General features: G+C 40.9%; 1 protein-coding gene across 4 annotated transcripts in view; it reads right to left on the bottom strand.

The window, feature by feature from the left end:
* LOC117347194 (signal transducer and activator of transcription 5B) overlaps nt 1-27166 on the bottom strand; it is a 163638-nt gene that overhangs the window by 32662 nt on the left and 103810 nt on the right. For all 4 annotated transcript variants that reach the window (XM_033917775.1, XM_033917778.1, XM_033917777.1 and 1 more), the window contains 8 exons: nt 18410-18540; nt 16886-17037; nt 14575-14730; nt 13750-13929; nt 12442-12529; nt 10109-10231; nt 9031-9123; nt 6636-6842 (listed from right to left, as the gene is read on the bottom strand). In XM_033917775.1, the coding sequence (XP_033773666.1) occupies nt 6636-6842; nt 9031-9123; nt 10109-10231; nt 12442-12529; nt 13750-13929; nt 14575-14730; nt 16886-17037; nt 18410-18540 (1130 nt within the window). The remainder of the gene's footprint in view (nt 1-6635; nt 6843-9030; nt 9124-10108; nt 10232-12441; nt 12530-13749; nt 13930-14574; nt 14731-16885; nt 17038-18409; nt 18541-27166) is intronic.

Here is a 27166-nt window from a genome sequence, read left to right as displayed (position 1 = left end):
CCTCTTTGAACATGCCTTCTCTTAATTTGGCAAATTAGTAGAAAACACACTTTGCAGTGTTGGACCATGGAAGGTTTTATGTTTCTGTTTCCTATTTTCAATGGCGTTCTTTGTTCCATTTTTTGTTTTAATTGATGTATTTTATTGTAAACCGCCTTGAATTGTGCTGCAACTAAGGCGGTATATCAAGTTTAATAAACGATATTATTTTTTCAGCGAGGGGACAGGGTTTAGAATAGGACTGGATGAACTGAGTGGTGGGGAGTGTTTAACTTTGTTCAGAGATTCAATGGCAAAACTAGGTTAGAAGTGAGGTATTAAGGTTTTAAGGAGACAATTTTCAAAACTTCGAGCAGGTACATGTCTTTGGGGATACTTTTACCCAGGGGATTTGCCATCAGGCTTTCCACTTTTAAAACTGCTTAGGGGAAAAGTAGCTCTAGAGATCTGCACCTGCTTTTTCCTGGAGGTACATTATCTGTGAAAAAATAATGTGCAAATTATGAAAAAGTAAACCATGTGCTTAACTGCTCCCCCCCCCCCCACCCCCCAAACTAATCCCACCTTCTCTTTCCTGTGGGTGGAACTATGTTCTCTGTTCTTCATCCATACTTTTACCTGGGTAAATAACTTTGTAAAGTTGTGCTGTATATCGTGTTCCAAAAAAATAAAGAAACCCAAATTGAAGAATGTGATACAATATCAATTGGAAAATTATTTCTATCAAACCCCAGACTCGATCCAAAAGCCCGAACAATCCATAGTGGTGAATATTTCTGGGATCACTTTAATTGAACATCAGCAAGCAGTTCTGAATAATGGATTATCTTTTGTCTCGTCCTCTCTCCATGACTTTCACTGCTCGACACGATGTTGAATGGTTCTTTACAGATTAAACTATTTTTTCATGATAAACCTCCCAATGATGACACGTCTATCATGCAGGCTCCCTTGAAATGGACTCCACCTGGACCTTTAGACACTAAATTGGCTACATTTAGGGAATTAGTCTTAAATGATCTCACAATATTTTAACAAAATTAAAAAACTAAGAGGTATTCCAACCTAACGAGAGATTAATCCATTGCCCTCCATCAACTCAGCAGGGATGACCGTCTTATTGTAAAACCAGCCGATAAGGGGGGTGCTATCGTTGTTCTACACAGAGATCAATATTTCACTGAGATCGACAAACAACTTAAGGATGTTCGTTAATATACCCCCCCCCTATCTGCAGACCCCACTGATAGTTTGATGGTCACTATTGCTCATAGAGTTGATACAGCTTACTCACAGGGGCAAATCACTAAAGTGGAGAGTAAATTTTTGAAAACATCTTGCACAAGTGTACCAAGTTTTTATGCAGTTCCTAAGATCCACAAAGATACAGTTCTGCCTCCTGGACGACCAGGTACATTAGCTAGATTGTGAGCTTGCCGGACAGACAGGGAAAAATGCTTGAGTACCTGAATAAATTCATGTAAACCGTTCTGAGCTTTCCTGGGAGAACGGTATAGAAAATTGAATAAATAATAATAATCAATAATAATAAATTTTCACTCTGCGGTAAAGTACTTGAACCGCTTTTAAAGTTTATTGATTGGTTTCTCAAACCTGTTGTATGCCAAGCAAAATCTTTTATAAAGAACACCACACATTTTTTGGTTATTTTGGAAACTGTCAAGGACATACAAGAAAGCGATATTCTTGTCACCGTGGATTTGGAATCTTTGTAGTCCAACATCCCGCAAGAAGCCGCGTTAGAATTGATCAGTACTATTTTCATGCAACAAGTTCATCATGATCACATTCAAGAGGATTTTCTTATAGCCTTGGCTACTATGGTGTTGTAACACAATTATTTTGCCTTTGACAACAGGTTTTTCCTCCAGACCCATGGAGTGGCAATGGACACAGTGGCTGCCCCTAGTATAACCAACTTGGACAAAGGCATGGATGTGCTTCTTGTTCTATTAGACCTGAGTGTGGCCTTTGACACGCTCGACCACAACATCCTACTCTCCAGACTTACTGAAATTGGGATAAACAACACAGCACTATCCTGGTTCAAGTCCTTCCTGACAAACAGACAACACCGCATTCTCACCAACTCCCACTTGTCAACACCAACGTCACCAAAATATGGAGTACCCCAAAGAGCGCTTCTATTCACATTGCTCTTCAACCTCTACATTAAACCAGTGATTGAGATTGCTGCAAGCCATGGGATCCACATAAATTCGTTCGTTGATGACATTCAGCTTTACATCCCGCTGGGTCCAGCACAAAATACCCAACTTGGAAAACTGACAACTTGCCTAGACGAGATCAAATCATGGATGACATCAAACAAACTCCAAATAAACCCGTCCAAGACCAAACTACTGTGGATTCATAAAGAGAGCTGCACAACCCCTCGAACCTCCCTCATCTGGGATAACACCACCCTCATACCCAAAGACCAAGTATGCAGCCTAGGCATCACCCTAGATGCCAACCTCTCGTTTTCAGCACAGATCCAAGTATTGCCACCTTCCTCATAAAGAGACGAACACCCTTCTGAGGAAGCTGAAAAGCTTTATATCTATCTAACAACAAACCATGGGGCATCAGAGAAAATACCAGATAGTTTTATTGGGGACAAATTAGCTCGTTTGCAGCTCAGTGAGCAATTTTGGATTTTTCACCTACAGACAGTCTATCCTACCAGACTTAATGAATTCATTGAATGGAATTGTACAATATGATCTTTTGTACTGCTTTATTGAGAGACACACCTACTTATTTTTCCAGGGACTCTTTTTTTTTAGTTCCCTTTAAAATTCAAATCAGTAAATTATATGTCATGACGTTGTGTACGTCTCTGTAGTTTAAATTTAGTGGTGTTCCTGTTCTTTCAGTGCCATCTTCCCTCTTATTATAGATCGCTGGACAACCGATTGTCGAGTTTTCATCAGCAGTGGAAAGATTCCCGAAGAAGGGGTTTTCCCCCCTGAAATGGACTCCGTTGAATTTTGCAAAGCACATGGAATATATGGCTGCACTCCTCCTATTGAAGCCATACAGATAAGTACTGTGCCTGATTTTTACGACGTATCTCCAGCTGATTTTCCTTTGATCTTCCTCATTTTGGGCTTGAAATGAACTGTGTATGCTGAACTGTGTTGAATAGCAGCGGCCAACATTGAATGTGTTTTTTTTAATTTTTTTCACAAGATTAGCACTGAGGCACATTTTTTGCACTGTGTTTTTTATGTTTTGGGAGTTAATTCAGGGATGTTTCACTGACTAACCCCTGTTGGGGTAGATAAAGTGACAACTTTTGCTTTACTTTACCAGCGTACAGTTGTGAGAACTGAGGACTCTCCCTTTACACAAATATTTATTGAACTATCAATTATTGTTGATATTTAATGAAACAGAAACAGGATGGCAGATAAAGGCCAAATAGTATAACACTATAGTATTTGTTGGCCAGGTACTATTCCGACTTTTGATTGGAAGAATTTTTCAATTGGTATATAGTGTTTCAACAATACTATTAAAAAGTCATTTCATTATAGGCTTGATTTTACAACAAAATGCCATTTTAAGCCTGTTTGATAAAGGAGCCAATAGGAGTCAATGTGCTTTTATAAAATTGATTCCCAGCTCCGATCCCAGCTCTGATAATGGTATAAGTGTGTGTGTGCAGTACATGTGTAACCCAATCTTAAATAATAAAATGCTAGCCGCACATGCGCACTTGCCTCGCGTGTTCCCTGATCCCTTTTCTGTTGGGATGTGGCAAGACAAGTGCGCATGCGTGCCCTTCCCTGCTCTCCACCTCACAATACGGCCCTACGGCCAAAGTTTGTAAAGGCAGTACGCAGCGGTGGCTGCCGGGAGGAGGCCGCGGTGGCTTGAGGCGAAAGGTGGTGCGGAGTGGCGGCTGACGGCCGCTAGCACCTCCTGACCTCTCCGTCGCGGCCCAGAAGAGACTTCCTGTGTCCGGGGCTGGCTCCCATGGAGATGTTGTTCAACACAGCGCATCTATGCCGCCGCCGCGGCTACTCTCTCGAACCGCACCAGGTGGGGATCGAGAGAGGAGCCTCGGCGTCGACTTTGAATTAAAAAAGGGAAGCGCATTATTGAAAGGGAAGGGCTAAGAAGAAACTGACCCCCCCCCTCGGTATAGCTGAAGTATTTGTGCCTTTTAAAGCTTGAAGTTGCCACATCACCATTCCTATGCCTGCATCGAGTTTGACTTCCAGTAGCACGTTTTAATTCAGCACACTGGAAAGCGATCAGGTAAGAGTTAATCTGTTTAAGCCTCCTTGCATCAGGCCTGCTAACGGCTGAAAGACCCGCCTACTGTAGAGCACAGACAAGACTTGCAACCAGTGCTGGGCCAGCATGCGGCAGGGGGAGCAGGAAGAGGTGCTGATGGATAGGGGTGGTAAAAAAGAAAGGGATACCTACTGCTGGACAGGGGGAGCAGGAAGAGGTGCTGATGGACAGGGAGGAGGTAAAACAAAGGGAGAAAGGCTGCTGCTGGATAAGGGGAGCAGTGAAGGGGTGGTGGTGGACACAGGGGAGGTAAAAGGAAGGGAGAATGGACAGGGGGAACAATTGCTGCTGGAACAATGGTCAAATACTTGGCAGCTAGGCTTCAATGCTAAAAAATGCAAGATAATGCACTTGGGCAAGAGAAACCCGCGTAGAGCTTATGTACTAAATGGCGAGACCTTGGTTAGGACCACGGAGGAACGCGATCTAGGAGTGATCATTAGTGAAGACATGAAAGTTGCCAATCAAGTGGAGAAGGCTTCCTCCAAGGCAAGACAAATATTGGGTTGTATCCGCAGAGGTTTCGTCAGCAGGAGACCTGAAGTTATGATGCCGTTGTACAGAACCATGGTGAGGCCGCACTTGGAGTACTGTGTTCAGTTTTGGAGACCACACTACCGAAAGGACGTGCTAAGGATCGAGTCGGTTCAGCGAACGGCCACCAGGATGGTCGTGGGGCTCAAGGATCTCCCATATGAAGAAAGACTACAGAAGTTGCGACTGTACTCACTCGAGGAAAGAAGAGAACGGGGAGATATGATCGAAACGTATAAATACATCACGGGACGCATCGAGTCAGAAGATGATATCTTCTGGCCCATGGGTCCCTCGACCACCAGAGGACATCCGCTGAAAATCAGGGGAGGGAAGTTTCACGGCGACTCCAGGAAGTACTTCTTCACCGAAAGAGTGGTGGATCATTGGAACAGACTACCACTCCAGGTGGTAAAGGCCAGCAGCGTGACGGATTTTAAGAATAAATGGGATACTCTTGTGGGATCTTTAAGGAAGTAAATTCAGGGGGGGGATACTTGGAATGGGCAGACTTGGTGGGCTGTAGCCCTTTTCTGCCGCTTTTTCTATGTTTCTATGTTTCTATGACAGCTAAAAGAAAGAAATAAAGACAGACACATATTCTAGTACCTGTTAATGTAACGGGCTATAAAGCTAGTCTTTTATATAATACGCATGTACAAGTGCAACTCTGCCTCCCAGTAGAGCTGAAAACTATCTCAATTCAAGAAAGCTTGGGATAGGTACATAGGAAGGGAGACTAAATGGCATGGATGGGCACACCGTGGTCTCTATCTTCCTTCATTTTTTTCTGTTTCTATTTGGGAAAACATTTGTGTAGAATGTATAAAAGTAGGACCATACTTCCTGTGCACGTTTGTAGTCAGGCAATTTTAGCAAATCCCTTTTACGTGTGAAATTTTATGAATACCAGTTTTACATGCAGAAAACAAAAGTTACGCCCATGGTTGATAACAAGTCTAATTCTGTATGAATACAGCATAAGAAGCTGTACATCAGCCTTCTGGGTGCATTTGAGAGGGATAACTGTAGTGCATGTAGTATGAGTACTTGTCCAAATTATGATGCAAAAGAGATAAGATGATACTTCTGAAAACATCAACATTACAGCAAAAGCCAAAGGGATAATCTGCGAAGATTTAGGTCAGTGTAACAAAATGGGCACACAGGAAAGCAGGTATTTTCAAAAAAAGACCCTACTTACCAAACCATAAGAACATAAGAATTGCCGCTGCTGGGTCAGACCAGTGGTCCATCGTGCCCAGCAGTCCACTAATGTGACGGCCCTTAGGTCAAAGACCAGAGCTCTAAATGAGTCCAGCCTCACCTGCGTACATTCCAGTTTAGCAGGAACTTGTCCAACTTTGTCTTGAATCCCTGGAGGGTGGTTTCCCCTATAACAGACTCCGGAAGAGCGTTCCAGTTGTCTACCCCTCTCTGGGTGAAGAAGAACTTCCTTACGTTTGTACGGAGTCTATTCCCTTTCAGCTTTAGGGAGTGCCCTCTCATTCTCCCTACCTTGGGACAGGGTGAACAATCTGTCTTTATCTACTAAGTCTATTCCCTTCAGTATCTTGAATGTTTCGATCATGTCCCCTCTCAGTCTCCTCTTTTCAAGGGTGAAGAGGCCCAGTTTCTCCAATCTCTCACTGGATTACAAATACACTTGTTGCTCAAAGGAAGAACACAACTACAAAGAAGACCAAGACATGATGCAGATAAGGAGTCTGTGGCATCATAATGTAAGAAACTTTGAAGTTGCTCTTCCTTACCCTGTTGAACTGGGACCAGGACACAGTCATATTCATATAATCCTCCTTCTGTGTGCTGGTACTGTTGAATAGTTTCTGTGCCAGGAACAGCAGGTTGTCTTCAGATAGACCACGGTTACTCTGCACTTCTGCCTTGAACTTCATGTTTAGAGCTTCGCATAGCTGTGGCCAAAGAACTTTGTCAGGTACAACGAATGGTACCCGTCCCTGGAGAAGGGAATAGAAAAACAACAAGAATCACAAAAGCACCAGGACCAAAAACTGCCTTATGGGGGCGTGGGGGAGGGTCTTGATGTGAGCTGTGAACAGACAAATATTTCCACCCTACCTTCATTTTATATCAAGTATCGCGAAGGTTAAAGCGCACTGCAGAAACAGTAGAGCGCATGGTAGAACCAGCATCAAGACTGTGTTAGTGTTTTATACTTTATGTATAACATTGTTTGTTTTATATTGTTTTAAGCTTCTTTTTTAAAATTTTTATTAAACATTTTATAAAATAATACAAAGTCCAACCTAACATACTACAGAATCAAAAATATGCATCCAATCCTCCACAATACCTAGCTAATACACATAACTCCTCACTATACAGGAACACAGATCCCATCAACCACCAAAAGAGCTCCCCCCCTCACCACCACAAAAGACTTTCCCCCTCCCATTTCCCCTTACAGGACTCAACATAGTGAAGCACGCTGTTTATCCTTCAGCATGCCCCCTCCCCCCTCCATTTAAATCCCTAACAAGATCAAAGAATATCCAAAATTTTCTTCCAGGTCCACTCCTGTTGTTCATAGTAGCCAGAATGCTGGGCAGCAAGGAGTTCCATTTGCGCCAGCTTGCATAACTTAAGAGTCCAGGCCTCCCCTGTCGGAGCTCTTCAACTGCTGAGCAATGAGTCATTTAGCAGCCGCCAGACCAATACAAACCAATTTTGTCTGCCAAGGATTAGCCCCGACATTACGTAACCCCATAAGACAACTTAGTGGTAAGTACTGAACCGGATCCTGAATCCAGGTTGTCAAAGTAGTAGTAACATATAACAAAAACCCCTGTAAGACAAGACAGTCCCACCAAACATGTAAATAAGAGCCCTTTTCCCGGCCACATCCCCAACATATATCTATAGTCTGTGGATACATAGTATGCAACCTCTCAGGGGTGAGATACCAACGGGTTAACATTTTGCAAGCATTTTCCTGTACAAGGACATAGTGTGATGCTTTCTGGACCTCCAAGCAAATTTGTGCCCACTCCTTCTGTTGAAAAATGATGCCCAGATCTGCTTCCCATTTTTGCATATATGGATACTGAATAACATCCTGCCCCTGAAGATAATGATAGAGAACCGAGATCGGTCTCAGGACCTTCCCCAGAAGAACCCACAAATTTTCTAAATGTTTTAATGCCTGTGGAGATTCCTTCCCCCAACCCACAGATATCATGAAATGTCTAAGTTGCATATAGGCAAAAAGTCACCCCGAAGACCCTCCACCCTCTCAACAAGCTCATCAAAACTGGGTAACCTCCCTCCCATGAGAATATCATGAAATGTAACTAAGCCCAGATCTGCCCAGCGTAAAAAAGTACTCCTTTCTTGTCCCACCAAAAAATGTCCCTAATAGATGCCAAAGATGAAATGCCCCCCCCCCCCCAATACATTCCTTTTTCCAAACCTTACTCCATAATCGAGCAAGGTGTCTCATAAAAGGGTTGTGCAAATCACGTAACCGCTCTGAATCAGTATAGGACGCCCAGAGCCAATATTGCAATTTACAATGCAGAATGAAGCTCTGCTCCAACTGAACCTCCAACTTACCATCCGCTATAGACCAATCAAACAAAAAGCACAACTGCGCTGCCAAGTAATACCAATGCAAGTTGGGAACTGCTCTACCTCCTGTCTCCCTTGCGACCAAAGCATCCTTTGAGCCAGGCGAGGATGTCTATCTTGCCAAATAAAGGTGCAAAATTCTTTATGCAGAGATTTGAGAACTCCAGAAGGCACCTCCAGAACACTGAGGTTGTGAGTTCAATTCCCATTATAGCGCCTTGTTACTCTGGGCAAGTCACTTAACACTTCATTGCTCTGGGTACAAAATAAGTACCTGTCTAAGAAATATGTAAACTGCTTTGCTTGTAACCAAACAGAAAAACTGATATATCAAGTCCCATCCTTTTTGCCCTAATCATCTGTTTTTAATAACTAAAATTATACCTATACACAATATATCACTTGATCAGTATAAGCTTTTCCAGCCTTTATCACTCTTCCTTCAAAAACAAAACAGTTACGCTCTCACAGTTAAATCTATTTACATGCTCATGTTTAAAGTGATGCCATCAAGAGTACCACAACTATAGCCAGAAAAGGCAGCAGTTAATACTTTACCGGTTCAGCAAATGCATTGTCCCACAAAACCGTGGCTGTGGCATTGTTATCTTGGCTACCGTGGACAATTACCACCACCGGAAGGGACAAGGTCTGAAGAAAAGTAAAACAACAACAAAAAAAACAGAGAGTAAGTGACCAATTGAAGGCCTTGGGGATGGGAGAAAATCATGCTACAGTTATGGCTGTACACGTTCTTTGAGTATCCTTAATTTCAATCCCTGAGGGCTACAACAAGTGGTAGCTTTGATGCACTCAGTCCAGGAAGACTTCTAATCCAGAAATTGGAGCAGGGTTGTGACACTCAAGGATCAGAATTACTCTTATGAGGCTCTATATTAAAACCCCATGAGGGTGAGAAGTTCTTGGGGGGCAGAAAAAAAGAGCCTACATAACTTGCAACAACAACAAAAAAAATCACTGTAGTTTTATAATTTCTATTTCACTTATATCTAAGTTCCTGATTCTACCTACTGAAATAAGTATTGCAGTTCCCATACTGCACCAGAATGAAGTTATTAGAAATCCAAATCCTGCCTCCTGGACCTGTTCTAGAGACTTATTTCAAAGACTGCTCTTATGTCATGTTCCTAGCATCAGAAGTTCTGGAGAAAGCATTTTGAAGCTCGTTAACATTTTTTCTTTGCTGAATTCTTGGATTAATAATCCTAAATCATGTGAAATTTGCTATTTCTATTACACTATCAGAGACTTTTACCAAGCTTACTCCACACCCTGGATGTCCAATTAATGGTCCAGTTCATAAATTATATATTCACATGCGTAAGTGCTGATATTCTACAATCTTAGGGTGCATATTTTCATTTCGCTACTAAGATTATAGAACGAGGGGGGATATTTAGAGTGAGTTTGATTGTTATGTTACACTTTATTGAGCTGTGAAGACTGCACTGTAATTCTGTTCATCCAGATCCAGCAATAAAAAATTGCCATTGACAAATGAGACTAAACAATACCTATATCCTCCTGCAATGATCATCATAACTACTTAAAGCACAAATTAGAGCTTAGCTCTATATTTATATAAATGTATTTTAAAGATAACAAAACTTATTACCTTCACTTGAAACACCAGCTCATTTCCGCCCACACTGAACTGCGACTCAAACAAGATCGTGAATTTCTCTTCTGTCACAGATTCTGCACCACGTCGATCTGACCTCTTGATTCTCTTCAGAGACTTGGGGAAAGTAAACAGGCAGCATAAGATGAAACAAGTGGGGAAAGTCTGTGGATCATGACTCACGTAAGTATTTCCAGTCTACGTATGTTTTGTGTATCTGCATGTTTTTGACCTGGAGGGTAAAGGGAAGGAACAGTTTGAAAGGAGCAGTTCTCAAATACTTGTATTCTGTTGGTTTGGAAAGGAAACTAAGTGCGATAATGTACAGTATTTAAGTATTAGATGTGTTGACAGTGCCATTTTACTTTTAAACATGGGGGTCCACTGTAGCAAGGTAGGAGGCGATACACATAGAAAGCAGTAGCAAACTATGCAGTTCATTTATTGCATGTCAACAATTGCGAAAGCTGTACAGTTCATTTACTAGTAGAATTTAGAACTCAATAAATGAAAATCACATAAGTTATCTAATAACGTAGGGAGAAAGGGTTCTTGGTGGAATGTGCAGTATGGGCCCAATATTCAGCTGAGGGAGAATTAGAAGGCCTTGAGCATGCACCGATGCATGCTCAAGACCCGGCAGAGGCAGGAAGATCTTCAAGCGGCACATCCTGTGGGCCGGTCCCAGACAGGGGGGGGAGTGCTGGTTCGAGCGGGGGGAGGGGGGGCTTTGCGAGCGGGGAGGAGCGATGCTGGTTCTCGGGGAAGGGGGTGCTCGCAAATCGAGTCAACTCGGTTTGCGAGACAAGTTTTGTGAGAATGTTTTGCTCGTCTTGCAAAACACTTGCAAACCAGGTTACTCGCAAACCGAGGTTTGACTGTATATATTTCTTAGCACAATAAATAGTGACTAAGTGACCAAAACTGGGGTTTTCAGTTTCAGCCAAAACTGTAACTGAAATTGGGAAGCACAGCCTCCTTCCCCCCATCAAAAGCGGGCTGCACAGCCCCTGCCCTCCTATCACCACCCTTAGAAGCAGAAACAATCTTCAGTCACTCTTGCCCATGCCAATTCTGCATTCAAAATGGCTACTAGGGCCCCCTGAAACAAACATTTTGAGATCTGAAACTAGCATGGGCAGGAACAATCCCTAACCAATCCTGCCCATGCCAGCTCCAATCTCTAAACGCCTACCACAACCTCGTAGGACAGCCATTTTGACTGCAGAGCTAGCACAAGCAGGAGCAACTATGCATTGCTCCTACCCTAATGCCACTAGACCATCAGAACTTCTCAGGTAGGCTTGGGGAGTGCATATGGATGATGGGAGGATGGCGACCTTTAGCTGAGTGGGGAGGAAGAAGCAGAGAATAGTCATGCTTTTTGCTGGGGAGGGGGGCAGGAGGAAGAGGGAAGGGGAAGGTTTCAGCCACAAATTCACCAACACAAACTGAAATTCAGTCAGTCTCTAACAGTGACAATAGTTTATCATTCCACATTCACCCTTAGAGCAGGTCAATGTAATGCTGAATCATGAAGTTTGACTCTATCTTCTAGAGCAGTGTATTTCAAACTGTGTGCTCCTGAGATTACAAGTGTACTGCGGCATACTGAGGAAGAAGAGAGGCGCCTGCCAGCTGACTTCCCTACACAGTACAGCGCCAGTTCTGCCCGATTCGCCAAAGACCTGCATGTTTCCCCCTTCTCTCTAGCATCCTCTGGCTTCCCCCCTGGCCTCACCTTTAAAGCTAATTACAGCAGACTGTAGAGGATCGCCGGTAGGTAAAATTATTTTATTTTCAATATAGTGATTGAAATGTGTCAAGTTTTGAGAATTTATAGCTGCTGTGTATATTGTGTGTATATGAAAAATGAATGGAAAAAATTGCATTACAGTTAGTAAAGGGGATGGGATCTGGGGCAGAGCTTGGGTGGGCCTAGGGAGGTCTGTGGTTGGGGTACTCAGTTGATATTTGTTAGACTTAGGGGGTACTTAGCTTGAAGTAGTTGAGAAACACTGCAGTAGGCACAGCTGGCGCCAGTGCCTCTCCTTCTCTCCCTCCCTCTTCCCTGCTGGCACCCCCTATTGGCGTCTCAGGGCCCATCTGGAGGGCCTCTGCACATGCACAGACATCGATGTAATGTCACACAAATGTGTGATGTCATCACAGTGACGTACGCACACTTCTGGGTGCCTCAAGCCATGGCCACTACCTTTAGTGTGCCCCGGCTTGAGAAAGTTTGAGAGACACTTTTCTAGAGTCAGTCCCCATAATATATTTCCCCATTAAATCCCGAAGTCAGTATGAATCTGCAGTCCTCTCACCATATTTCTGAAATGTGCACTGAGAGTTCCTGTTGCCTGGTGATACTCCATCACACAGCAGTTGTTCAATATTTCACCACTGCTCTCACTACATTCAGAAAAAAAAGGGACAATGTTGTTCAGAGTGTGTGAAAATAGATTCTGAAAAGATCAATATAGCACAATGCAAAGTTTCATTTCAGCGTATTAAGCTAAAAAAAAATGCAACATGTGATAGGAGAGACCCATCTTCCTTTTAAAAGTGACCAAAAATTAATATCCCTTAACCTAATGGAAGATTTATTCACAGAAAAGATGAATCATCCACAGCAATGAAGAAGTGAAAACAAAGCCTCATAACCTGTGATCCTTATCTCCCTCCATTTCTGTTCCTACTGCTCAGACAGGGATTGGGCGAGATTTTTGATCATAAAACACCCATTTGCTTGTTCACTTTCTTTTTTTTTTTTTAAACTTCTTTATTCATTTTTCCATCAATCAACAAGTTTACAATTTTATACAATATATTATACACAATCACTTGTACATTCTTACTCATATATGTAATGTAATGTAATATATCTTATCAAGTTGTAAAATATCCCACCCCATCCCCTCCCACTTCTATATTTCAATCATTATCATATTCTAACTCTTTCATTATATATTCAATCAATCTTGTAAAGGTGCCAAATCATTTGAATATTCCATTAATGGCCCCCATATCTTTTTAAAATTCTTATAATTCCCATTCTGTAATGCAATAGCTTTTTCCATCTTGTTCACTTTCTTATATTCACAAGTAATGAAGCAATCATACTCAAAAGACAGTAGCACTGAGACTTGCCCAACTCTGTGATGGGTGTATAACCCATTATAATGTTGTAATGGGAAGAGTTCAGCTCAGTGGCAGCCTGTGGAACCCCAAAGTTTGGTGGCAGTGTGTGGAAGCCCTACGGTTATTATTCCAGAAAGATCTCAGTTAAGTGGTGGTGAGGATCCCCCAAGAATGGTATACTGAAGAGAGCTCAGTTTTGTGGTGGTGTATGAAACCTGTACACTGAAATAATCAGAAATGTTGAGCTTGGTGGCCATGAGTCAGGAATTATGAGACTCTAGTGTAGGGGTGGGCATGCAACGTAGGCAATGCATGCAAATAGATCTCATTGAAGAAATTCTGAAAACCTAACTGGGTTGCGGCCCTTGAGGATAGAGGTTGCCTACCCCTGGCTCTAGTGTCTAGAAGAGCACATGACCCAACAAGAGTGAGTGTAGAAGCCCCGCACACATTCAGAACAGTTTGTTCTAGATGAAGTTAAAGGCCATTACTTCCTGGTGTTCTCGTTTTTCAGCAGGGCCTTGGCTTGCATTTCGCTGATGATGGTTGCCTTCACCTGGGGAGGGTTCATGTGCACATTCAGCTTCCCACCGACCAACAAACGCACAGTGGCTGCAAACTTGGTCTGCGTCTTCAAAACTTGCGGTGGCTGTTTCTCAATAATGAAGGTACTGGGGAAGAGCATTACAAGGGAAAAGTTAGATATCCTGGCTGGTTTCCTTTTGGCTAGCCACCTCAGGCTATACACCATATGGATACCAGGCCAAAAATTTCATTTTTAAGCAAATATTATGCATTATTCATGGACATGGTCCTAATCCAGATAGAGACATAATTTGAATGCAGGCCATGCTGATTTAGATTCTAAGTTTTTGTTTCTACCCATTGGTATAAATAAAGTACAAGGTTCCTGTGTATGACCTCTTTCAGGGAAGCACACATTACACTATTCTGCAGGTCTGCTGTTCATTTCAGTATCTCACTCATTACAAAACACACAGAGTTGCTTTTAAATTAACTTCCCTGTGCTAAGTCTGGAAGAAGATGTTACTGATCACACTAGGGGCACACATTGGCACTCTTAACATACTGCAGGACAACAGAAGACAATTTGCAATTCTTAATGGGTTTCAAAACTCATATGCTGCAGAATGTTATAAAAGAGCTGGTCAGCACTCCCCTTGAGAAAACTGGAAGTGTTTCCTGAGAATTTTCAGCAACTGTAAATTTACAGGCAAACATGAACTAAATCTATACAAGCAAATGTGTCTGAATGCAAGTCCCTTGCTTCCTGGGACTCAGAACAGTCTCTGTACCTCGTCACCAGTGCAGATATGATGTCTGTGATCGTTCCATTGAGCTCAGCCAGGATCTCTTCCACCGGGCCAGGGATAGGCAGCTGTTGGCAGAAGTGTTCTGCCCGTCGAATCTGCTGCCGGTTTTGCCAGATTATCTCTGCCAGTTTTTCACACCTTTTAAAATTCATGGAAAAAAATAAGAAAAGATGAAGCAAACCCGAAAGCAGAGAGGGGCACAGAGAACTCACTCAAAGAAGCCTAGATACATTGCACTTTAAAAACATGAACAGAGATTCTAAAAGAAGCACTTCTATCAACTGGCTCAGCTTTTTATGAAGACATGAATAAATGTGTGTCCAATATAGCAAATTGCTAAGACAAATCCCGGTTGATTTTGTCCCATTAAACCATGTGTAAGTGCAAACTTTCCCACTGAAAAGTACTCAACTAGTGACATATTTTCCTGTTTTATTTTAAGCTCATATTTTATAAGTAGAACTTCTGTTCTCAGGTGTTTTTAAATAGAATATGTAGATGTTTATATTTTCCAGTTATTTAGGGGTGCTATGAGAGGGTGTTTTTCAGTGTTTTCACCTCACAGATGTGACTGCTGCTACGTACCTTTTCCAATGGACTCAAATATAAAGTATGTTTGTCTCACTTAGGAGTTATTAATGCAGAATACCCACAAAAAATGATTGGAGGATGTAAGGGGAAGGGTGGCAGAGCACTGAAGGAAGTGACCAGAAAGCTTATGTTAGAGATGTCTTCTACTGAACAGGGACTGTCTCTTTAATTTAATGTAAAGTGCTATAGTAGCACTATAGAAATAATATAGATATGCACTGATAGCTCAGAGTGGAGGAGTAGCTGAAAACCAGGGGAATAAGGTTCAATTCCTACTGCAGCTCCTTGTGACCATGGGAAAGTCTCCTAATCATCCACTTCTTTAGGTACAAAAACTTAGACTGTGAGCCCTATAGGGACAGAGAAAGTACCTGTACGTAATACGAGGGTCATTTCATAAATAATGCACACTATTTTTTTTTTTTTTACGTTTGTTTATTTTTTTTCAAGTATTTCTTTACAATCCTTCAATATAGTCTCCCTGCTTTGCAATGACCAAGTCCCAACATCTGGGAAGCTTCATTATTCCATCCAAGACACCGTTTATGTTCAGTTGCCGAATGGCTCGCGTACCGGTGGAAGAAAGCTATTTCAGAGATGCAAAACGATGTCCATGCATAGATTGTTTCAACTTTGGAAAATGGTCGAAGTCTGGTGGACTCATGTCTGGACTGTAGGGAGCATGAGGGCATTCGGAAAAATTAAGAGGGGATGGATTCAGAACCAATGCTAGGAAGTTCTTCTTCACCCAAAGGGTGGTGGACACCTGGAATGCACTTCAAAAGGGTGTGAAAGGGGATAGAAGGGTATAGATAGAGGATTACTATACAGGTCCTGGACCTGATGGGCCACCGCGTGAGCAGACTGCTGGGCATGATGGACCTCTGGTCTGAACCAGCAGAGACACTGCTTATGTTCTTAAAATGTTGCATGGAATTTTTGTGCCTTTGGTTTCTATTTCTTTGAATTCTTTACGGTCTATAAAATCAAGAACCTCCCAGAAGTATAAATGGTCTTTTCCTTCTCTTAAAAGAATAAAATTTCTGTGTTATAGTTCTCAATCTTTTTCATATGTTTTTATATATGAATGAACTTCCTGCTAAGATTAGAATTCTTCCAATCTTTAGAAAATCTTTAAAAACATGTCTTTTTATTGAGGATGTAGATTATGTTATGAGAACTTTATTAGAACCGCTAATTAGATCAGATCCTTTTATTTCATCAAGTATCTTTATGTAAACCGAGTCGAGCTTCTAACTTAGAAGATGACCCGGTATGTAAATCCAAGGATTAGATTAGATTAAGATACTAAGCAAATTTATCAAGGCCTGAGCTATGAAGGCTGCCACCCCCTAGTTTCTCATATCTGAATGGTTCTCTCTGTCAAACCTAATCTCCTGCTGAGTCTATTAGGATTCCCTATGGGCAGTAGCACAGCACTCTCTAACAGATTCTAAGGAGGTGGCAAAATCTGAAGTACTGCTGATGAAAGGGGAAGAAAACACCAGTTACTGAAGCAATAAGATAACTACTGGAAAATAAAGGAATTATTAGATTCATATTTAAAAGCTATGAATGACCTGGGAGAAGTTAATTTGTGCCTCAGAAGAGGATGAACACTCCAAATACTGTGCACGCTTCTATTTCATCTGCTTGCCCTAACATGTTATGAAAAATAAATGTAAAGAACAAAGTCACACACCAAGACTGCAGAACATCCAGGCTTCCTTCTGGAGGGCCACCATTGCCAGCCAGTTGCTGCCGTCTCTTCCACTGGATTAGTTCATCATCCAAAATTATTGCTTGCTGTTTACGCAACAGCTGCAAAGTCTTCTGGTGCTTCTCAGACAGCTCCTGCAGACAAGAAGGAAGTTTTAGAGGGATTAGGGGTTTGATTTAGCTTGTGCCTATCCAAATCTTTAAACCATGAGCAGTTTTATTTTCATAAATTAGCACCGAGCCATTGTTTGCTTAACCTCTGATAGGTTTCCCTGCACACCAGGGATGCTGTACTCTGGACTTTATGGACTGCAATCAGAATATCCATAGGTAAGAGGGTGATTGGCAGGTGTAGGGAGCCCAAATCAACCAACTAGGTCAGCACCTTAGAACATAAGAACTGCCATCTCCGGATCAGACCTTCAGTCCATCAAGTCCAGCGATCCGCACACCTGGCGTAATTTTAGTCACCCATATCCCTCTATGCCTCTCGTAAGGAGATGTTCATCTAGTTTGCTTTTAAATCCTAGAACGGTGGATTCCGCAATAACCTCCTCTGGGAGAGCATTCCAGGTGTCCACCACTATAAGGCTTTTGTAAAACAACAATTAATTGATTACAGAGCAGTACTGGAAAGAAGGAGGTTCTCCTCTCCCCCAAAACATGTAAGGCAGTGGTCTAGCTGGGACTCAGTGGTCTCTGCGTGGGAGGACTGAGATGGGTCCAGCACCAACCTCCCCCAGCACTCAGCTACTTACCTGCCTGTGGGGTCCTTTACAGCTACTGCACTATAAAGGCTGCCTCTCTGGCCTGTAGGACCTTTCCTCTGCTGTTTCCTGCCCACAGAAGTTGCGTCTGCCTGACAGAAGAAAGGTCCGGCCAGCCAGAAAGGCAGCCTTTAGTACTGTCAGTTCTGGAGGACTCAGAAGGCATGTCAGTAGCTGAGGGTGGGGGTGGGAGGGGAAGGCGAGGTGCCGGTCAGTTGCAGGTAGCCTAGGGCACCATGTCAGGCTCACTCAGTGGGAGCTACGCCCCTGATCTAAGCCCTGCACATGCACAGGAGATGCAAATTTACACATTTGTAAGTGCCTCTCCCCCTCATCCAAGACAAACGATTGCTTCTGATTAAATCTTTTTTAGCTAGTTCATAAGGCATGTGTTTAAAGGCAAAAAAGAAATCCTAAAAATACCACCCCGTCCACAAACCCCACCCCCCTGAACTTGTTGCCTTGTCATGTGTTATAAATATACACTGTACTGAAAACAGTATATAACAACCAGCTCTTTTCAGAGAAAGTGTCAGAGAAAGAATAGATAAGAAATACAGCAATCTCAATGCTTACAGATAAGTCTGGCTGCTTCATACAATTTTCCATCCCAACACGGAAAGAAACAGTCCTAATATTTCTAAAGATCTCAACGTAACGGGCTATTTCCTCCAACATTTTTCTTTAAATACCAGTTCTTTCAGCTATATTTAAATGTACTGAGACACAGTAAGGCTTACTAGTCTGTACTGCTGTAGTGTCTGCGCTTCCCTCTGTAACCAGGCCTCCAACGAGGCCTGTCGTTGCTGCAGGGTGGCTTCTCGAGAAATGCGTTCCTGGGGGCTCAGCTGAGGGAGCTGAGAAAACTGAGCTGCAAGGGATAATAAATGTGAGAATGTGAAAGTCGCTTCATATACATTTCCACATTACATATCTACCAGCCAAAAATAAGTAGGTTTATTAATCTTGTTATACCGCTCGTTCATTTCATTGTACAAAGTACAATTAAATTAAAATAAATATATATATATATAATAATAATAAAAAAAGAACTCCATTATTAACACATTCATGTCTACCTTCCTTCACAGTCATGGCATTCTTTATCTGACTGCACTCCACTAGAAGACGATGTTGAAAGAACATTGGCTTAGAGATGCCTCTCTGCTTTTGCCGCTGCTGTTCCCACCCTGGAGATCCACTCTTGCTGCCATTGCTCTGCCACTGTGCCCCTTTTGCCCTCCCAGAAGAGCGGCTTTGCCACTGACTACCACTTGCCTGCACCTGTGGCAACCACTACGGTCCACTATATCCTCCCTCTAACCTTTCATAGCCTGCCGGCAGTACTAGTGATTAAAGTAGACCACTACTTTTTTTTTTTTTTTTTAATATTTTATTTATAAAGTTTTCATTCTTACAATATTTTAATTGTACATAAACTTCAATTAGTACATGAAAAATTGTGATTACAAATAATTCATCTTATCACATAAAATTTAACCCTGCCCTTTTTCATTTCTTAAATCCATATAATATACATTCCCCTCCCCTCCCCATTCTAATATAACCATTATTAATGTGCTATGAAATCTGATCATTGGAATAACGAGTCAATGGTTCCCAAATTTTCTTAAAATTATGAATATTTCCCTGTTGTAATGCTATTGTTTTTTCCATTTTGTATATATGACATACTGAATTCCACCAAAATGTATAGTTTAATTTGGTATAATCCTTCCAATTTTGAGTTATTTGTTGCATGGCGACCCCTGTCAATATTAATAATAGTTTATTATTGTTTGCTGAAATCGGACTCTGAGTTCTCATTGCTGTACCAAATAGTATAGTATCATATGAGTCCTACATGATTTTCTAGTAATTCATTAATTTGGGGCCAAATTAGTTTCCAAAATGCATTTACACAGGGACAAAAAAAAATTAAATGGTCTAATGTCCCAACTTCTATTCTGTAATGCCAGCATCTATTAGATCTAGTACTATCTATCTTTTGTAAACGCGTAGGGGTCCATAAAGTTCTATGTAACAAAAACATCCAAGTTTGACTCATAGATGCTGACTTTGTAGATCTTAATCTCCAGGACCAAAATCGTGGCCATTGAGACTCAGAAATTGTCTGACCAATCTCAATACTCCAAATATTCCTAAGTCCAGTTTTCTTTTTTTTATTTAAAAATCCATTTAACAATTTATACCATTTTGCGGCTTGGTGACCCAAAAAAATCCGCCTGGAAACATAGGACCTGCAGACTATATTGAGTATTAAGAGTTTTCCATTCAGGGAACCCTGCCTGAATAGCTTGCTTCAACTGCAACCATTTAAAATATTGTGTTTTATTTAATCCAGTCTCTCACTGTCTTTTCAGTTCCTGCTACACTGGAACAAGAAGTTACGTCAGCTGTTCTGGTATAGCAGGAACTGAAGAGACCACAGGCTATGAAAGGTTAGAGGGAGGAGAGAAAGACCCGCCTACAATTGGAGGGATAGAGGAAGGAAAGAGAGCCTCAACCACAGGGGAAGGGAGGGAGGAAAGAGAGAGACCCAAACTAATCACACTCCGGTGGGGGGAGGGAGGGAGAAAGGAGAGAAAGAGAGAGATATCTGACTAGGGAGGGAGGGAGTAGGAGCACTGTGAGAAAAAGATACAGATGGGGGAGTAGGGTGATGTTTGAGAGGACCAGATTCTAGAAATAGGGATGGAATAAACAAGGGAGATGGTAACAGAGTGGAGGGAAGGAGAGAAGAGAAAATAGAAGAGATGTTACCCATGTAAGGAAATGGAAAGTAAAGGAAGGGGAAGTAGATGATGGTGCCCTTGAATGGCAGGAAAGAGAAGAGACAAACTAGACAGACGAAAAGGAGAAAGAAAAATGAAAGAAACATTGATCGTGAAAGATATAAGGCAGGAAGTAAAGAGGAGGAAAAAAAGAAAGAGTGAATAGACAGTGCACAGGGAAGAAGTAACATCTGCCCATGTAGGGTTATAAGAAATCAATTGTCTCAGTTTCCATAATTTCACTGGGTTATCCCTAGGGTCTAGGAAAAATTTAGCCAAATTAAAAATTTCACTTGATGATCAATTAACAGGCAAAGAAACAGTACCTTTGGAGAAGGAAAAATGCGCAATGGGAACTATCTGGGGATCGCATGGCTTCTCACTTCAATCTTAGGAGAGTCTGAAAGTTCCTCAGTGAGTGAAGGAGAATCAAATCTTTTTTCAGTTACTACTTAAGCATAATACCATTAGGTCCCCCTGTTTTTTTCAGCCTGACAAAAAATATCACATAACAGTTCCTTATCATTATATGACCCCATGGATCCTTACCTGGGCTGGATTCGTTGGTGAGTCTTAAGAGACTTGCAATCCCAAACTGTTTGGAAAAAGAAACCCTCTAGGGAAGCCCTCAGCTTTTTACTTCCAAGTTTTTAAGAACCACCAAAGAATGCCTCCTAACCAAATAACCAAGTAAGGGTAAAAATAATGCAATAAATGTACACAGATAGATTGAGTAGCAATAAGGCCATCGGGCACTTTTAGGAACTGCTAAAATGGCAGTATCCAAACTAAGAGCACTCCTTTTATTGATTTTCTGACATCATTTCATTAATTAGTAAACATACATGGTTGATGCAGTTTCCAATCAAAATACAAGCTAAGAAGGAAATCACCAATCATATTACAGATAGCAAAGTTGCTTACCTGTAACAGGTGTTCTCCGTACACAGCAGGGGAATGCAGTCACACTTGATGGTAAAGTCTTTAAGCCAATCAGGTCAGACTCTCCCCTAGCTATAATAAGCTTTTGAGCTTACTGAGCATGTGCAGGAATGCCCTACTCTATGAGCCCCCTCCCCTCCTCCTGTCAGTTTCGTTCCTAGCTGTAAAAGAGGAGACGAGGGGATGGAGAGTGGGCAAGTGTGACTGCATTCCCCTGCTGTCTACGGAGAACATCTGTTACAGGTAAGCAACTTTGCTTTCTCCGGAGACAGGCAAGGGATATGCAGTCCCACTTGAAGATGAATCCCTAGCTGAAGAAGCGTATGGGAGGTGGAAAACAATCTATAGTGGAAATAGGTTACATAAAACTGACTGTCCAAAGCGAACATCTTGAGATAAACTTTGGTCTAAGCAGTAGTGTTGGTAAAAGTATGTACAGACGACCAAGTAGCTGCTTTGCAAATGTCCTGGATTGGGATGGACCTCAAGTTTGTAATTGAGGTTGCTGCAGCTCGCAGCCTGTGGACCTCAATTGAAGCAGGAAGCTGTAGCTGAGCTCTTGTGTAGCAAAAATGTATGCAATGTGAAATCCAAGATGAAATGACTTTTTTAGTTGCTGGTTGACCACAGGTAGGTAGATTGTAGGAAATGAATAATTGAGAAGATTTCCAAAGATGGGAAGTTGCTTTGAGGTTAAAAAAAAAAAAAAAAAAAATATGTTCTTACAAACAGATATGTTTTTCTCTCTAAACTGTCTAAACAACTAGGGATATTTTAGGTCAGCCTGGTCCCCCCAGTCTGTTTCCCTAGAAACAATGATGATACACTTATCACTTGCTATATGGTCCCCTTTGTCAGCGCTAGAAGAGGTTAACAAGCATATGCACTGAGGGCATGCTGACCTTATTACATGTTTTTTTTTTCTGTTGCAAACATCTATCTAAACTTGGGCACTTGCTAAAAATCATGTTAGTCAAGCATTATTATTGTACTGCAACTCTGTTTATGACTTGTATGGTATGTTTTGACTTGTTTTCCAAGACACTGAGGCCTTGCTTCACTGACACAAATAAAATTGTACTGAGCAAGCAATATCCAATTTCTGAATTAAAGCATTTTAGTATTGTGCCATCCCTCTCACAAATCTTCCTAAACATCCCTTCCTATTGCCCTCCTATTGCCTCATCCACAACACCACAACCAGACATAGGAAAACTCACACCCCATTCTCATACCCCCCAATTAAGGAGCTCAAACGGAAAAAAAACTATATTATGGCCTCCTGGCCACTCAAGCAGCCAAACTAGACAACCAAATCGCCAATCTACTGACGGCATCCCTCGACTACAAGACTTTTAGAAAAGAAATAAAGACCATACTCTTCAAGAAAACTCTGAAAAAAGAAATAATACGGCAAGTCTCAAACTCCACCTTTCACTAAAGCCAACTACCCCAAACAAATAACCTTACGGGGGACGTGGCTTGGACACGCATGAGGAAGGTCGGCTAACAGAAGAGCTCCGTATAAAAAGTCCGTGAAAGAACAAAAAGTCGCAAAAAATTTGAAGATTTAAGAATTATCTTATGATAAATAAAGAAAAAAACGCAATGGCGTCAGGAAAACAAAACAAAAACGATTTTGCAGTCTCGGGTAGCAGCAAAAGAGCGAAGCCAGAACAAGAGACGGGATTAAAAACGGGAGATCTGAAAGTAATGAAAGAACTGAAAGAAATCAAAGAAATGCTTTCAATTCTCACTAAAAAAGTTACCGAATTAACTGATGATGTTTCAACATTAAATAAAAAAATGGATCTAATAGAGTTAAAATCTAATAACTTAGAAGAAAGAATGATAACAGTGGAAGAGGAAATAATTAACAACAAAATTGAAAAAAAAAAAATTGAAACACTTACTAAAGAGCTGGAGGATTACTCGAATCGTGAGAGAAGGAGCAATGTTCGTCTGATAGGTCTGCCGGAAGGAGCAGAAAATGGAAATCCGGTGGCCTTTATCGAAAACTTATTACCAAAACTACTTCCTCTAAAAACTAAATATCCCATAGAGGTAGAAAGAGCACATAGAGTGCCGACAAAAAGATCAGAAAAGTATCAAGGTCCGAGGCCACTGATCTTCAAGCTGTTGCGACACCAACAGGTTATAGAAATATTTCAACTCACAAAACAAAATAAGGGCTTAAAATATCAAGATGCCTATATCCATTTTGTCCCGGATTTCGCAAAAAACACTGCGATTAAAAGAAAGAAGCTATTGGATTTGAGACCACAACTACGAGAGATGGGAGCAAAGTTTGGTCTAGTATACCCAGCAAATATGAAAGTAACCATTGCAAATAAAACTTTAACCTTTGATAATGCAGAAGAGCTACAAAAATTTATACAAAACCAGGAAATGCCAAATGTCACCTTAGTTTTTTTTTTTATTTTTTCTTTTTTTTTTTTTTAAATTTTTATTTATAAATTTTCCATTCTTACAATATTTGATTCATATATAATATTATCAATTATTACATATCAAAATTTTATCATTAATAATTCATATTATTTAAAATATATTATGATAAAGATTATACAATAACATATAGAATATAAATCCCTTCCCCTTTTTATATAATATGTTTCCATTAATTAATCAATTCCCACCCCATTCATATATAATTTTTATCATTGTGCTAAGAAACTAATCATTAGAATAATTTGTCAATGGTTGCCAAATTTTCTTGAAATTAGGAAGATTTCCCTGTTGTAACGCTATTATTTTTTCCATTTTATAAATATGACAGACAGAATTCCACCAGAACGTATAATTTAATTTGGTATAATCTTTCCAATTTTGAGTAATTTGTTGCATGGCGACTCCTGTTAATATTAGTAATAGCTTATTATTGTTTGCTGAAATCGGACTCTTAGTTCTCATTGCAGTGCCAAATAATATAGTGTCATATGAGAGTCCTACATGATTTTCTAGTAACTTATTAATTTGGGGCCAAATTGAATTCCAAAATGCGTTTACACAGGGACAGAAAAAGATTAAATGATCTAACGTCCCAATTTCCAATTTACAATGCCAGCATCTATTAGATCTAGTACTATTTTTGTTCCGTTTGTTGCCTGGATACGGGAGCGCTGCGGTTAGGCTGCCATATTTATTTTTTCTTTATTATAAACTGAATATATTAATTGTTAATTTTTGGATTATTATATGGTATAAACAAATAATAATAATTGTTTTTTCTATAATAACGATTTAGAACGTTTTTAACTCTGTTCAAAAATTCACTTCAACGATCTTTCTGTTAAAGCTATAGAGAGGCTACACATTCTATATTGGAATGATTAAGATAAATTAACACCTAAGATTAAAGGATCTCAGAAAATAAGTAATATAGTAATATAAACTAGAAAGAACATAAGAGTTAATAGATAAGAAATAAAAAATTAAATATGAGAAGATATATAATCTATTTATTTAGCTTCAGAAAATTGATAAATACAATACAAATTGTTATTAATACTGAAAGGAAATGTAAAAAAAAAAAAGGTTCTGAAGATTAATATACGATTTGTTCTATGGACCAGAGCTTCCTTCCTTTGGAATTGAATGCAAGAATGTATGGAGATATGTATATATGAATATCTACTTCTTAGAAGCTAATGGCAGGAAGAATAAAAATATTAAAAACATTTATGCTCATTAAAACTACAAATCCCAGACGTCTCTGTGAAAGGAACTACATGTAAAGAAGATTTCACAAAACTGGAAGAACTACGAATAACAGGAATAGATAATTTTCTTGAATCGATATTAGAGGATTACATCGGAATACCATAAAATAAAGTCTTCCAAAAAAAGATTAGACATTACAGAAGATAAATAAGAAAGAAAAAGAATGAAAGAACAAATAAAAAACTAAAAGTAGATCGACGTTGGAACAGGAACTTACTCGGACTCTATAAACTTGTGAAAAGAAAAGGATAACATACTGGATATAGAAATATAAAGAGGACATGAAGGAAAAATAATAATTAATTGAAAGAATAACAAAGATGGAACTGATACTTCTTTGACTTTCATAGACTTCAGAAAAAGGAAAAATTTGACATAAAAATTTAAAACGAGATTAGGAAGTATGATATATGAATGAGGTATGCTTCTGCTTTTGAAGGAAGGAAGCTCTGAATTGAAGAGGTTCATCGTATATAAAGCCCAGCTGCCACATCAAGGACCAACTTTCTAAAGTACGCAGGTCTTGCTCCATAGTATCTTGTAGATTATGGCCGTTTACTATATTGCCAAACTATGCAATATAGTAAACGGCCATAATCTACAAGATGCTATGGAGCAAGACCTGCGTACTTTAGAAAGTTGGTCCTTGATGTGGCAGCTGGGCTTTAACGCCAAGAAATGTAAGGTCATGCATCTCGGTAACGGAAATCCTTGCAGAACTTACACCCTGAATGGAGAAACTTTAACCAGGACTACGGCAGAACGAGACTTAGGAGTAATCATCAGTGCGGACATGAAAGCAGCCACTCAAGTGGAGAAGGCTTCATCTAAAGCACGGCAGATGATAGGTTGTATCAAGAGAAGCTTCGTCAACAGGAAACCTGAAGTCATGATGCCATTGTACAGAGCCATGGTGAGACCTCATCTGGAGTACTGTGTGCAATTCTGGAGGCCACATTACCGTAAGGATGTGCTCAGAATTGAGTCGGTTCAGCGGATGGCCACCAGGATGGTCTCGGGGCTAAAGGGTCTCCCGTACGAGGAAAGACTGAGCAAATTGCAGCTCTACACCAAAGGTACGGGGAAGGGGGGTGGGGGTGTCGTGGGGGTCGGCCAGGGGGGTCGCGGGTCGGCTGGGGGGGCGGTCGGAGGTTTTTGGGGGGGGCGGTCGTTGGAGGGAGGGGGGTTTGCGTCGAGGGCAGGAGGGCCTGGGATCCCTCCTTCCCGTAATGTAGTGTGGGGTGGGGGTAGGGGGTCGCCGTGGCCAGGAGGGTTTGGGCTCCCTCCTGGCCCGATATTGTCGGGGAGTTGGGGAGTCGGCCGGGCAAGAGGGCTTGGGCTCCTTCTTGCTCCGATCGTGGATGCGGGTGGGAGCGCGTGCGAGCGGTCGTTCGGGGTGGGAGTGCGAGCGGTCCTGCTGGGGGGGTGTGAATCGGGCGTCGGGCGGGGTGGGAACTATGTAAAAAAAATTTTGTATACCGCGCTCATGCGTATAACGCGCGAGGGGTATGCGCGGTAGGTAGAAACGCGTATAACGCGCGTGTTATATGCGTGAAAATACGGTACTATTTTTTTATCCATGCATAAAAGCCTTTTGGAATTTAATTTGGCACCAAATTAACATATTACTAGAAAATCATGTAGGTCTATCATATGACACAATACTATTTGGCACTGCGATGAGAACTCAGAGTCCGATATCAGCAAATAATAACAAACTGCTTTTAATTTTGACAGGAGTCGCCATGCAACAAATCACTCAAAATTGGAAGGACTACACCAAGTTAAATTATACATTTTGGTGGAACTCGGTTTGTCATATATACAAAATGGAGAAAATATTAGCGTTACAACAAGGGAATCTACATAATTTTTAAAAAATTTGGGAACCATTGACTAAATATTCTAATGATCAGATATCTTAACACATTGATATTAGTATTATAGGGTTAGGGTGGGTTATATAGAATTCTTATATATAAAAATGAATAAAATAAATAAAAGGGGAGGGATACA

This window comes from Geotrypetes seraphini, chromosome 13 (genome assembly GCF_902459505.1).
Source record: "Geotrypetes seraphini chromosome 13, aGeoSer1.1, whole genome shotgun sequence".
In the NCBI taxonomy this organism is placed as follows: Eukaryota; Metazoa; Chordata; class Amphibia; order Gymnophiona; family Dermophiidae; genus Geotrypetes; species Geotrypetes seraphini.
This window is presented reverse-complemented; position numbering and strand designations above follow the sequence as displayed.